The 12,402-nt window shown below is 39.0% G+C and overlaps 1 protein-coding gene across 5 annotated transcripts in view; it reads left to right on the top strand.

Moving 5' to 3' along the window:
- Positions 1 to 3,856: 3,856 nt before the first annotated feature.
- znf407 (zinc finger protein 407) overlaps positions 3,857 to 12,402 on the top strand; it is a 191,305-nt gene continuing 182,759 nt past the window's right edge. For all 5 annotated transcript variants that reach the window (XR_006370709.1, XM_044117746.1, XM_044117749.1 and 2 more), the window contains exons 1-3: positions 3,857 to 3,953; positions 7,139 to 7,770; positions 7,962 to 10,163. Coding sequence is in view for 4 of the 5 variants with exons in the window: in XM_044117746.1 (XP_043973681.1) it covers positions 7,206 to 7,770; positions 7,962 to 10,163 (2,767 nt within the window). In the remaining variant the exon portion in view is untranslated. The remainder of the gene's footprint in view (positions 3,954 to 7,138; positions 7,771 to 7,961; positions 10,164 to 12,402) is intronic.

Genomic DNA, 12,402 nt, shown 5'->3' with positions numbered 1-12,402 from the left:
TTCACAAAACATTCTTAATTAAATTAACCAAGACACGTTTATTGGGAATTTTCTCTACTCCAAACAAGGTCAAAATAATTTATTCAGTTTTAAATATAAAGCACCAAAACTGTTTAAATCTTTTTCTGCTAGCAGGTTGGAGAGAAACCAGATGCTTTTGGTGGGCATCAATGCACCAAATATATATTTGGCCTCTCTTCTTAACAGGAATAATTGTGCTTATTTTAGGTGATTGATTTGTTTGCATAGACTGGAACCTCAGTCGGTGAGTTTGAAGTCAGGGCCCTTCCAGCATAATGTTAACATTTGCATTCATTTAAAAATAGAAACTTGAGTTTTGGATCATATTCCCATGTCCATGTTTAAGCCATCGTGAAACATGGATCATTTCAATGTAGCCTTCAATATTCCACCTGGAATGCTCCAAAAGTAGCTGTTGTCACTGATGCCAAACAGCTCAGTCTTTGCCCGATCTGATCATAAAACTTTTATTATGCAAAACATTTTTCCCAAATTCACTCAAACTGATGATGATGGCATATAAACTCTGGAGCAGCGCTCTAGCAGCATTTATGATGTTATCAACGTCGAAGAGACTTAGTTTCTTTATTGTCGTTGCACAAAGACATGACAGTGAATTTGGCAACGCCATGTTGTCACTCGGCTGCTGCAGTAGCCAAGTGACTTCATGACGTTATGAACATGGCGAACTTGTGTGGTTTGATTCAAAGTTAAGATTAGTCTGACTGGCCCTTCAGACCTACACATGTGCTTTCAGTTTATCTGCCCGATTAGAACTGCCTGGTTTCAGGTTACTTGTTGTAACTTAATAGCGTAACATGGATGATTAACGTGTAATTTCATCCTGCCCCAGGGCACACACGCAAACTAAAATCGGGCAAACTGCAGACCAGAGTTTTTAAATGTCGCACAAGATGTCACCCTTTGACCCCTTTTAGTCAGATATGTTTTAGTGTCCTGGTGTTAAGCTCCCTGACTCACTATCATGGCTTCCTGAAACCCTATAATGGAGCTGCAACATTATTAATACCACCTGTGCTTTTCCTACTGTATGCAGTTCTACCCTGCACTGTGAAAATACCTATTAAGCTTAAACAAATGGACAAACATTCATTCATTTGACACATGATTAGTTGTGTTAAAAAAAACTGAAACAAAGGAAATAGTTTCACCTTGAACTGTGGTGAGGTGCAGATCTGATTTAACTATGAACGACAAAACGTTTCAGCCTTATTTATTTAGCCCAAATGGTAGTTTTTATGTTGTTTGGACAGATGTTTGTGAAGTTTTAAGCAAATGTTTGGTCTAATTTGTGACCCTATTTTATTGCATTAAAAAAAGATACAAGACATAGTATCATTGTTCCATATAAGCTTCCATTTTCCAATTTGAAAAGCATTTAGAAACATAAATATTTAGTTTTTATTTTCTGCTTCTCTGTGGGATTTAAGTTGAATAAGATAAGCAAAGATATATATCAAAATTCAAGAGATTCACATTCAAATTTTAATGGTACAGAAGAACACCCACCAAACTCTGCCTCTTTTAAAAGTTAACTAATGGAGAAAAATGAATGATAAATCCTGGTGAAAAATGGAAAATGAGGCAGGAGGCCAGTTGTGTTTCAAACCATCCATGTCATATAAATTTGACTGTGATGAATTAAAGCAAATTACTGCAAAAAAAAACCAAACAAATTGTGTGTTGGTTTGGGGCCGGTATCATTTATCACCTCCTGACTCGTCGGACTGCTTAATCAATTAATGCTCACGAATTAATCCATCTTAAGTGTTTTCATAAAGCTAATGCTGGGTGCCACATGGAAGTGGTGATTCATCTGAAGAAAAGAAAAAAAAAGTAGACTGTGCAGGCAGTGAGTGGATTTCTTTCTCACACACAGTGTTTCTATATGGCACACAAACTAAAATTTTGAGTGTTAAGCAATGGAAAGTCATTCCTTGTTTTATTTTATTTTTACTCTCTTGTTTCAAAATCTTACAACCAGTTAGAAACATCTCTTTAGCAAAGGTAAAACTATTTTTTATAGACAACTGGAATCACATACAGCTTTCATTTCATTTGTTGACTGTAATTCGGACTAAACATTCTCTGTTTCAGATGATTCAGAATTACCAAAATGATCATTTCTTTAACGTCAAACTCATGAGTGAGATAATTATTTTTCTTCAAATTCCAAAGTTTACGTGTACTGGCATTACTATGCCTTTGAGCAATTTAGAAAAGCCCAGGTGATGATCTCATGGCTTTGGAGACGAACTTGTGGATTTGTTTTACGGCAGCAACTTATTTACAAAAAATAAATAAATCAAAGGCATACAGGTATAAACCGGGAATATTCAATCGTCCTTTTTATTTGGAGGTAAAATGGGGATGTCAGTCAGTAATCCTGAACACACCATCCCAACTGTGATGTACGATGGTGGCAGCGTGTTACAGTGTAGGTGTTTTATAGCAGGAGGGACTTGTGCACTACACAAAACAGATAATATCATAACGAGAGGATGTTATGTGGGAATATTGAAGAAATATATCAACATATCTGCCTGGAAGGTAAAGCGTGGGCATAAATGGGTCATCCAAATGTACAATGAGCCATTTCATACTGAAAAACTAGATACAGAGGAGATTGAGGAGAACAAAAATCAATGTTTTGGAGTGGCCATCAAAAAACCCTGATTTTAGTCCCAAATGGAAATCTATGTAAATGGGCTAAGATTCCACTTAACTATTGTAAGAATCCAGTGGATGGACACCCAAACCATTTTAGCCAAGTAATATGATCAGACAGAAAGTATAAAAGTGTCTTTTTATACAGTGTATGTAAATAAACGGATTTAAGTGTTTAAATCTTACTATATTCTTCCCATTGGATTTTGTTGCGTAGACACAATTTTATACCTTTTAGTGCTACACAATGGAATAATACAACATTTATTACAAAAAACAAATAAATAAAATGGATAGAAAAGAAAATTGGATATTTTTAGTCCATCTAATGGATGACAAAGAAGATATTGTAAATTTTATTGAAATCCAAGTGAAATTTATCTTTGATTGCAGACACAAAAAATGTCCTTAGTTGTTGTTGCTCATTGTTTTTGTTCATGCTTTAAATCTTTGAGAATAAGATTTAATTTTAAAAAAGTAACAGATGTGCATTTTGGCAGAATGAAAGTCAAACTCAAAATGTTCTTAAAAAAAATTTAATTTAGCTAGAACTGAGTTCATGGGTGGTTGTCAATAGAAAAAAAAATATTAAGCATAGATTTTGAATGCAAAACAAATAAATAAATAAAAAAATCTAAAATGTAAAACTTAAAATGTTCTAAATTTTTGAAACCATGTACATATACATATGTGAACAATTGATTATTTCTGTGGTATCAAGTTTAGGTTATATGACTATTTGTGCTTTTTACATTTTGTTTTAAATTTGTGCTGACTTATTATGTGTTTTTATTATTTCGAACTGTACTATATGCTCCCTGGATTAAGTTACAAAGATATTTAAAATGTTGATGCATCCTTATTTTATATAGACCGCCTGGTTTTATGCTTTATTTTATTGTTGGAAAATTGGCAAATTAAAAATGAGTAATGAGTTCACATTTTTCCTTTCTTTTCCAATATGTTTTCAGCTTTTTATCCATCATTTATTCACTATCAATGTATTTATAAGGCAAAATGCAAAGTGCTTTGTCGCTAAATGGTTTTAAGAGGTTTTAATGGGCATCTTTATTCAATATTCCCACGGTACTAAAATGCATCATGTGGTCTACCAGCTGATGTAGAAAAAACCCGGGGACAACAAGGCCGCCTGTAATTCTGTGACGCACCGCTCACGCTACGGTACGCCATTTGTGTCTAGCAGCAAAAAAGCGCGCACCCTAGAAACACTCACCTAACAAGGGGTAAGTCCGCTTGATTTATGAAATTGAGTCCGTATTTTTATTCAAGCTGCGTTTAAATTGGCAACCTTTATGTATATACGGTGTTTTAACGTGCCGTTGAGACTATATAGGTGACGAATTCAAAGGTCGACGTTAGCCTCCTTTTTGGGCCTCTGTGCTGCCGTCGTTTTCCAAACGTTCAAGCTTTTTAGACCCGCCTTAACCCCGCTATGATTGGCTGACATAGGCGAGGAAGGCATTTCATTGGACGAATTGTGAACGTACAGTAGAGGAACGTGTTGCTAGTTAGCAAGTTAGCAGCAGACTCCAGCTTCAGCAATGCTACATAATTTTACTCTGTCACGAGGACATAAACTACTGAACCCTCAAATATATGGATTTTTCCAACAGTGGCTCACCTTGCGGAATGTTTTTTTTAATAGTTTTTCCTCTGGTGTAGACGTTTTAGTGTGCTTTATAATCATCTGTGGCTAACTTTAACACGACTTTCAGTTAATGTTGTGTGGCTAAGGAACCAAAAAATCAAACTTATTTTAGTCAGCCGCCAAAATGAACAACTTGGCTGTGTTCTTTAGTAGTTTTGCAAAATATGAAGGACGTAAGATGTTGCATGCATCTATATCTGCATCTCCCCTCATAGCAGCTAAACCTTTCACTGTCCATTTGGACAACATCTGATCTTCTCAAATGTTATCCAGACAGGCGTTAGAAAATGTACTTTCACTTGGAGTTTTATAAGATTTTGTTGAAGATTTGTTGCCTCCACTTTTATTCCACACGCACAGTGGATAGAGCTGATGTTTCATTGTCAAAATAATGTCCCTGTAGTTTCTAGTTTTCACCTTTCTTGAAATGTTTAAGCTATGTTTTATAGATTTTTCCACTATTTGGATGCCACTGTAGTAGAGCAATTACATGTTGAGAAAATGTGTAAAGACAGAAGCGCAAACATTGTCAGGCATTTGTTTAATGTTAGCAATTAAAAAAAAAAAAAACCCAGCTGGATGGTCACTTTAGAAAGTGGAAATATAGAAGTTAATTTAGGAAATGAAATTAAAAATAAGTAGATAAATGGTAAATCCCCAGTCTTTGGCTTGTTAAAATAGCATGCAACAGTTATAGATAATTGTGTTTTCTGTCCATACCTTATGTATTTTGACATGGATACAGAATCTAAATTGTGGACAAAATAGTGAAAGGTTTGCCAAGGTTTGAAAATACAAAAACATACATACAAAAGTGAACAATTACACATTAACCTTAGTAGGATACACACATATGCCCATTGAAGTGTTATGTGAACTGTGCAGTTACAGTTCCCTAAATATTCCCCAAGAAAGAATTGGATGAAAAATGCTAACACAAAGTAGCACATAGCTGAATTATGTTCAGCCCTATTTACTTCTGATTAAAACCCGCTGTAACCATCCATTTTCTGTTGGTGTCTAGCTCCAGCGAACGCTTTGGTTGAGAGGCAGGGTTCACAGAGACAAGACAGGACAAACAACCATGCACACACACACTCAGGGAGAATTTAGAAAGACCAATTAACCCAAAAAGATGAACCTAGGACCTTCTTGCTGCAAGGCAAGTGCTACCAACTGCGCCACTGCCTCTGCAACCAGTCAACTAATAAGTAAACATAGTCCACTTCAGTGTAATTTAATCTTAGTATGAATCTCAGTTTTGCTAGAGACAACTGGTGAACAAACAGCATCATGGAGACCAAGGAGCACGACAGAGAAGTTATAAAACATGTCATGTTTGCGAAAATGGAAAGTCTATGGCATAACTTCAAACCTACTGAGACAAAACCACAGACTATTTATTTATTTAACTGACAGGCCAGGTAAGGTGTGCATTAATTTGAGAAGATAACTCTGCAGGTAGCTGCAGAAATCCACTGCTCTGTTGGGAGAATCTTAAGAAGTTTGATGGGAAGGTCACTGTAGCTAGTTGTGTAAGAAAAACCTGTTTGAAAACCTGGCTGAGACTGTGGCAGAGGCTCACCTCTCAGCAGGAGAACGACACTAAACATCCAGCCAGAGCTAGATCAAAGCACATGTGTTTAGGATGGCTTAGTCAAAGTACAGACATAGATCCAAACTGGGACCAAGATGTGCAAACTGATTTTCACGGATACTCTTAATCCACCCATCCAGTCTGACTATATAGGAATTAAAAACAAACATCTCAGAAGATAAATTCCCCCAGAGTCTCCTACACCCCCTAAAATAAACTGGTTATAAAATATGATATAATTGAATTTCCAATATTTATGTCATTAATATTACTCAATTAAGAGCCAAATAAAAACCTGCCTTTAAATATGTTTTCATAAGTAACAACAATCATTAATATTGCATGTTTGCTTTTAATTATTATGGTTTGTAAATCTTTTTTTATTTTTATTTCTAAATAACATGATGCTGAATATTCTGCAATCAAATTTACCAATCATATTTACTCCAACAAACCAGACTTTACCTAAATGTCTTAATCTGAGATAAAGTTGAAAAAAAAATGAAACAAGTGCAGCCTTGTGATGGATTACCTACAGTGGTCATTTGTTACTTACAGGTCACTCAGATAATAATGATAGCGATGTAATGGAACCTTTTAATTCTTAGAAACAACAACCTGTTATGTTACCAGGGTTTTAGTAACAGTTCGTGTCTATAAACACTAGATGGCGACATTTACTCATGTTTAACCAGACAGAGTTGAACTGCATTCACCTCTTCACATAATCTTGGGCCGTGATGTTCAAACGTTTTGCCATGCAGGCCAAAATTGTGAAGATGACAGTAGTCATGGGCCACAAAGATTAGATTTTTAAATAAAAATGCAAAAAGGAATGTGAGTTTTTTTTTCCAAAATGATACATGCAAAACAGTAGTCAAAAATGGAATATTTAAATGAAAGTAAGGCTTTTTGTAGGAAATTAATATGTAATTCATGGTAATTCTGAAATATGTAAAAAAGTTTCACATTGATCTTATTAAAAGAAAGAAGCATTATTTCTTAAATTATAGGGTCACTTGTCATAGGACATTATGACCTACATACAAACTCATTCTGAGAGCTACATCCGATCTTAGAGTTGGTATTAGCTGTTATGCAGTAATATATTCTAGACATGCCGCATATAAACATGTTGTATTTCTTTTTTTTTTTTTCCTCAGGATTTTGATGCGGTTTTGATGACAACACTGGATTTCACATTTGTGCAAAACTATAACAGGAAATGATATGGAAAAAAACCTGGAATTAGGGGAGGGGGATGCTGAGAGCAAATCATCTGAAAACGACTTTGTGAGGGTGCAGGCAGATGATATGGAGATGGAAAAAACCACAGGGGTCTCCCCTGGTAGCACTGGTGAACTCGATAGGGCAGAGGAAGAACGTGCTGAGAGACCATTGCCAGACGGTGGACGCGAGGGCGGGGAGAACGTTTGCAAAGTTTGTGGGTTCTCAACCATGTACCCGAGATCACTGAAAACTCATTACACAAGAAAACATGGGAAAGTCGTTGAAAAAATTCCTCGACCTCATGAAGAAAAGGTAAATAATCTTAATTCTAGTGAAGTCCAAGAGCAAGCCACCATAAAAACTGAGGATGATGATGGTGAACAAAACCAGAGTCCAGATTTAGACCAAGAAGAGACTAACACGGCTCAGGAGAGAAGAGTGAGCAAGCGAACCCCAAAACCTAAGATAATTTATTCCTGCAACTACTGTGGACATGAATTTAGGGACAAGGCTCCTCTGGATGTCCACATTCAGAGATACCATGCCAAAGATGTCCCTTTAACTTGTGAGTATTCCCTTATCTCCTGTTCACAGTTGACATTTCATCCATGAAAATATTTACATCCTCAACCATACAAGTAGTGAATTACATTTTTAAGTGAATTAAATATTAATATTGGATACTGATGACAATGATGTTTCACTGTACTTGTTGAGTAAGACTAAAAAGAAGGATATCTCTCTGTGTCTTTTTAGTTGAGGCGGAGGAGAACGTGGGCGAACCGGAGGAAGCTGCGGAGAGCTGCAGCACTGAAAAGGCTTCGCCGTCAAAAGTGGCACCAAAGCGTGTTCTCAGCAGGTTCCAGCTGAAATGTCCAATCTGTGATTTCAGGGTGGGCAGCACTGCAGTGCTGGAAAGGCACGCTCGCGATAAACACCCCACCCTAGAGTGGTTCCGCTGCAAAGTCTGCAACTTCTTTGCAGCGACTTCAGAGTGGATGAGTTCTCACCTGTCGTCGGATGGCCATTTGGAGCAACAGAAAGTAAAGAAAAACTCAGAAGCTTCTTCATTTGAACAGTGCGTTGAGAAGATTAGCAGAGACTGTGTAGGAGATAATGCAGTTGGGGGCCACCTCGATCAGGTGGTCCCTGGAGATGAGGGGACTACTTTGACAGAACAACAACAGAAAACTGATGAGCTGTCAGAGGCAGCCGAGTCTGTGCTGACTGAGGATGAAGATGAAGAGCTTGAACCTCCAAGAAAGAAAAGAGGAAGACCAAAACAAGGGTCTTCTACTACTTGTGGATACTGTGGCTTGGTTGTGTCCAATGCCACTAATCTCAGTGTTCATGTCCGCCGCAAACACAGCAAAGATTATGGCTACAGCTGCACTTTGTGCAACTACAGTTGTGTTACCAAGGGAGATATGGATCGTCACTGTTTTACTAAGAAGCATGTGAAAAGAGCACAGGAGAGTTCAAGTAAGAGCCCAGCAAAGGCCGACTCCAGTGCGCCGTTGCTTGAGCCAACCAGCGCACCAGCTACTGGCACACAGCCTACTGACGCAAAGCAAGAACAGGATGGGGAACTTCTTGGAGAACGCAAAGATGAAGACCAAACAGAGTCTGACACAAGCCAGCATAAAAGCAAGTATGACTCTGTTAATGCTTGCAGTCTTTGTGATTTTGTTGCCCAGTCAATCCCATCCCTCCATCTCCATGTCAAGAGAAAGCACACCAAAGATTTTGAGTACATTTGTCTAGCATGCAGCTACTATGCCGTCACTAGTAGGGAAATGTATCGTCATGCTAGCACAGAGAAGCATAAACAAAAGAGTCAGAAATACCTGGAACATCAAAAGAGCAAAGAACAAAGAGCTTCAGAACATCCTTTAAAAGGGACAGAGATCAATGAGCCTCCTGGGCAGAACTCCAGCACTGGCGGTGAACATCCGAACCCCTCAGATTGGTCGGGATCTTGTTACATTGACAGCCCGTGTGTGGAAATGCAAGATCCAGCTGTGCCATCTGTCACTACAGAGATTGTTCGTGTTGTGGTTGGTGGAACTGGAGGTGAAGATGAAATGCAAGTGACAACTAATACATCGTCGGCTGACAATGAACCAGAGTCAACCAACCAGACAGCTGAGATGACTGTGCAGCAGGCTTCAGCTGAGCTTCAGCTTCCATTAGATGAGTCTGCACATGAAGAGAATCAGAATGCAGAGTGTACACAAGCAGGAGAGGAGACTTCAAAGGAAGATGTAGCGGTTGTTGATATGCAAATGTCCAAAGCTCCCCCGTTTGATGCCAGTATTGTTTCCTTCAAGGCCCTTGTAGAGCAGGAGGTAACATTGGCAGAAAGTATGGCACTGGAAGGAGAGGCTCCTGTCATATCTTTGACTGGAGGGCCAATATCTAGCGTCATGTCCCCCAGCTCCACATATGTGAGAAAGCTCAAACCCAAGGAGATGAAGGTTAGGAATGAAGCCAAAGGCAGCAGCTCTCGCATACGCTGCGAGGACTGCGGCTTCATGGCGGACGGCCTCAGCGGCCTCAACGTCCACATCTCAATGAAGCACCCGTCCAAAGAGAGGCACTTCCACTGCCTGGTGTGCGGCAAGTCCTTCTACACCGAGAGCAACCTCCACCAGCACCTCTCCAGCGCCGCCCATCTCCGTAACGAGCAGAACAGTGTGGAGGAGCTGCCTGAGGGGGGCGCGAGCTTCAAGTGCGTGAAGTGCACCGACCGCTTCGAGACGGAGCAGGACCTGTTTGTCCACATCAAGGAGAAACACGAGGAGCTCCTGCGGGAGGTCAACAAGTACGTGCTGGAGGACACGGAGCAGATCAACCGCGAGCGCGAGGAGAACCAGGGCAGTGTATGCAAATACTGCGGCAAGGTGTGCAAGAGCAGCAACTCCATGGCCTTCCTGGCACACATTCGCACACACACTGGTATGTGAGCTCGCCTTTGCACACTCACTCACTGAATCTTCAACTCGCTCTCCTACTTTGAACATGTTGTGAAAACATGCATATCATTATTAGTAGTACCACATAGTTTAGCTGCTTGATTTGAAAACATCATTACATATGCATTCTTACAAATTCACTACTTTGCAGCTGCATACATTATTAAAACCTCTTGTAACTGATACAGATTACACACACTGCTCTTTGGAAGTCTGGTGAGCACTTAAATGTGACACGCTTTCCTGAATATGTCAAAACAATAATCTCCTTTAGTGAGTGTCTAGCGATTAGGCCTTTGTTTTTTAGATGCAACAGCATTAAATAGGACGAAACGGACTCCTTCGGTGGCTGCTTAAGCTATTGTTAAGGCCACTATCTACTTCAGCCAAGTAATAGTTCTTCTTTTTGTAGAGGTGAAGGTAAAGACTGATTGGGCTTCAAACCAACAGGAGAGACGCTAATGGACCCCAGATTGGGATTTCCTGAGCAACGCTTGGTCAGAGACATGTGCGACTCATAATTGATGTGTCCATTACCAAGACTCAGTTGTAATTATAGTCAATAAGTCTCTGTAAATGTGTTAAAGCTTAGGCTAAAAGCATTGGAGGTCCAAAGAGAGGTGGGCTAATAATTTAAAATAATCAATGCAGACATATTCAAAGCCTTTAATTTCCCTGGTGTCTGTATGTCCATGTTTGCGCATATATATATATGTGTGTGTGTGTGAGAGAGAGAGAGAGGGGTTGTATGCCTGGCAAGTGTGTGTGTATGTCAGCCTTCATGGCTAGCTGATTATCCTCAATCCATTAGGATTTATCTTGTCATTTATAATGCAAAGCAGGGCTGCATTGGTCAGGGCTTCGGCTGTGAGACGTCCGGCAGGTTAAGAACACAGGGCGCTCCATTACTTTTCCCTGACCGTGTGTATTAATTGCTTTTAAAATCAACTTAATGCAGGAACGAGATGTGAGGGCGCCATCAATAAATGCCCCTCTCTTCCTCCCATAGTCCATCCCCCCTTTCAGGCTAAACTTTAATGGGACTTTAATTGAAGTCCGTGCTCTGTGTTTACTGTGTGTGTGTACATGTGTCTTTGTGGGCGTGCGAAGCCTCCTTTTAGAGTCAGATAAAGTAAGGAAGGTTTCCACTTGGAGACAGTGGATGGCTTGAGTGGGTATTTTAGCTGACCAGCTAACCTGATGACTATTTATCCAAGTTTGTCTTGACTGTTGATTTGACCTTATGTATAACTGCCTAGCTAAAGTAAAAATCATTGTGATTATCATGAAAAAGGTAAATATTTTTTGTTGCTTCTTTCAGAGGATGAAACTCATGAATTATATAAACATTGAAGGCAAAAAAAATCACCCTGTTATGTTTTGTAGTTTTGATGCTTATGGCATACAGATAATAAAAACTCCCTGTGAAAATTAGAATATTGTGTATAATTAATATATTAGATACTCATGTTGTCACACCCTGGTCAGCTAATTAACTCAAAACACCTTCAAAGGTTTTTTTTGACCCTTTAAGTGGTCTTTAAGTCAATAGACTGGACAGATGTCCAGAAGACGGTCATACACACCCTCCACAAAGAAGGTACGCCATAAAAGATTATTGGTGGTTGTTCAGCATGCTTAATAGGAAGCTGAGCAGATGAAAAGTATTTTAGGTAGGAAAAGGTGCACCACCAACTTGGATAACTTCAGCCTTGAGCGGATCGTCAAACAAAATGTATTTAAGAATTTGTGGATCCAGACCCAAATTCAATTGAGAATCTGTGGCAAGACTTGGAAATCAAATTATATTTGCCTTATGCCTCACAATTATAGACTGATTTTGTGTTGATTCAGCCCAGAAATTCAAGGGGCATTCGCACATTTTCTTCCAGTGCAATGTTCTTAAATTTAAGGTGGTGTTGAGGGAAATGATGCCGTAGTCCTAGATTAATACAATTTATCTAATTTTACAGATCCTACATCACGGTTCCTCGTGTGCCAAAGTCCGATTTCTTCCTGCTGAACTCAAATGGCTTAAAGCTGTGAAAACTGGAGGTTAAATCCCAATGATTAATGCTTAGCTTCTACACTCTTCATATTAATGGTTACCCTACACATATTCATAATTTTACCCGGTGTTATAATTCTTGAGTTTTGAGGTCACTTACTTAGTGTTACTTAAGAAAATGAAAGTAGTGACACTGAGGTCCGAAAAGATGGCA

The sequence above is a fragment of the Gambusia affinis genome, linkage group LG05, assembly GCF_019740435.1.
Source record: "Gambusia affinis linkage group LG05, SWU_Gaff_1.0, whole genome shotgun sequence".
Taxonomy (NCBI): Eukaryota; Metazoa; Chordata; class Actinopteri; order Cyprinodontiformes; family Poeciliidae; genus Gambusia; species Gambusia affinis.
Note: the sequence above shows the minus strand (reverse complement) of the source record. Positions and strands in the feature narration are given on the sequence as shown.